Source organism: Anastrepha ludens, chromosome 5, assembly GCF_028408465.1.
Source record: "Anastrepha ludens isolate Willacy chromosome 5, idAnaLude1.1, whole genome shotgun sequence".
Classification (NCBI taxonomy): domain Eukaryota; kingdom Metazoa; phylum Arthropoda; class Insecta; order Diptera; family Tephritidae; genus Anastrepha; species Anastrepha ludens.
In genome coordinates this window covers 47,026,462-47,028,450 of record NC_071501.1, presented here as the reverse complement: position 1 = coordinate 47,028,450, position 1,989 = coordinate 47,026,462, and the positions used below count along the sequence as shown (strand labels likewise).

Below are 1,989 nucleotides of genomic sequence, written 5' to 3'. Positions count from 1 at the left end.
GGGTATCATCTATTATGAATTCCTTAAATCATCTGAAACCATCACCGGCGATCGTTACGACTGCAGCTAATGCGTTTGAATCTAGCTCTCAAAGAAAAGCGGCCGGAATGGGATGGTAAACATGACAAGCTGATTTTGATGACACCTTTGGATTACCATCTGTTCCGATCAATACAGTCAGCCCTTATTGGAGACCGGTTAATTTCTTACCAGAGCATCGCAAACTGGCTCAATGAAGGGATCAAGTCAAAAGAACTCGAAGAGTTTCGTCAGAGGAATCCGTATGCTGCTTGAAAGATGGAGTAAAAATGTTACTTCCAAAGGCACATACTTCTCGTAATATCAGGTATTATTTAATTGTTTAAATAATTCGTAACTTTGGCTAAGAGATTACGTAAACTTATTCCCATACCCAATAAAATATGCCAGACGGTGTAATAAGTAAATGCAAGCATCCTTGTATGAAGGCCAAAAGAAACAAGACTGGCGTCAGAAAAATGTTTTTAATAACGAATTATCGCATTTTAACTGATCATTTGGGTTTACAAAAGGTCTGTGCACGTTTCATTCTGCACAAATTAACTGAGGACCAAAAATTGCTCAGAATTTAACATTCGAAAGACCGCATTAACCCATTAAATCCCAACCTTATATAAAACAATTTTTTTTGAAATGCGTTTATAAAACGTTTATTGAAATAGTGTAATTAAGCTCCTTAAAAAAAAAAAAACACGAAATAAAATCAAAGAAATGCATTTTTTGGGCTGTACCCAATCGAGTACAATGGGATAATATGTATATACATTGCCTGTATATGAAAATATGGAGTATTAAATAAAAAGACACTTTCAAAGACTTCCTTGGTTATTAGTTCGGTTAACAGTATGGAAGTTTTTGAAACATTCTCTCTCTACGCAAAGGGCTACATTGCATAACTCGCAAATCCATCGAATTCTTTGGTGACACTCCCTGCACCTCAGCTGATTCGATATCCTTTTGGGAAAATGGTTATATGAGGAACCAGCTATTGATGCCGTTGTCGATCGTTTTGAAGATATGTCCCGGATATTATAATTGCGTAAATAAAATCGCACAATTTCACGTTGGTATTGCAACAAGTCGCATTGACTCTTACTTGCCATTTTATAAAGCTTCCATGCGTTTACTACGCACGAGCTTATCATTGTGGAGAAAAGAGGCCACCACCATTTCTTTCCTCTAAACTTTATATTGTAAGTATTCAAAGCTTGGTCGTGGAGGTCAACTCCTCCCATTCCTGAGTTGTATTCCGCTATCAACTTCGGCTGCTGGGCATTCACCTTGCGCCTCTCTTGTCTTGACCATCGTTTGACGGTATGTAAAGGTGCAATTCTATCAAAGTTTGTTCCCACTGTCACAACGCTATTGTCATTCCACGTCACAAAAAGTATTCCTGAGTCAGAAAACCTACAAAATTTGATACAAAACAACTATTCAAATAAATCATTATGATAAACTTACATAAAATCAAACGGGGAGACCGTTGCTTCTTTTGTAGTTCTTTGTTCGTTTTCAGAGGACATTTTTTGGTCCGCCGTTCACGAACAGTCCCAGTAGCCTTAAATCCTTGTTCTTTCAAAATTCTAAGAAGGTCATATGACGTAAAGAAGAATCGAAAAATACGATTCCAAGGTTGGAATATCATCACGCAATATATTATCCTCTTCAATGTCCTCCTCATCTGTGTCACAGTGGGTATTTGGCGATATAATAGCGAAGTCGAAGTGACTACGGTCGCTTGATTCAATATAGTCGGTGGCCGCAGAAAGGTTATGAAACCTCTTTCCGTAACATTTTTTTACATCCATTACCAAATCTACATGAAATATGCACACAAAATATATATGAATGTTCCCACTGTACCCATGCGAGTACACTAGAATTTAAACCTACCGAAATGCACTTTTCCACAACTTTTTTCGTTTTTTTGGTATAAAGTATACAAATTAT

General features: G+C 37.1%; 1 protein-coding gene across 1 annotated transcript; it reads right to left on the bottom strand.

The window, feature by feature from the left end:
- Positions 1-749: 749 nt before the first annotated feature.
- On the bottom strand, positions 750-1,733 carry LOC128864164 (piggyBac transposable element-derived protein 3-like). Its single transcript, XM_054103685.1, has 2 exons — positions 1,501-1,733; positions 750-1,446 (listed from the first exon to the last, which is right to left on the bottom strand). Exons 1-2 carry the CDS (start codon positions 1,560-1,562, stop codon positions 849-851), a joined length of 660 nt encoding a protein of 219 aa, XP_053959660.1. The 5' UTR covers positions 1,563-1,733; the 3' UTR covers positions 750-848.
- Between the last annotated feature and the right edge of the window lie 256 nt (positions 1,734-1,989).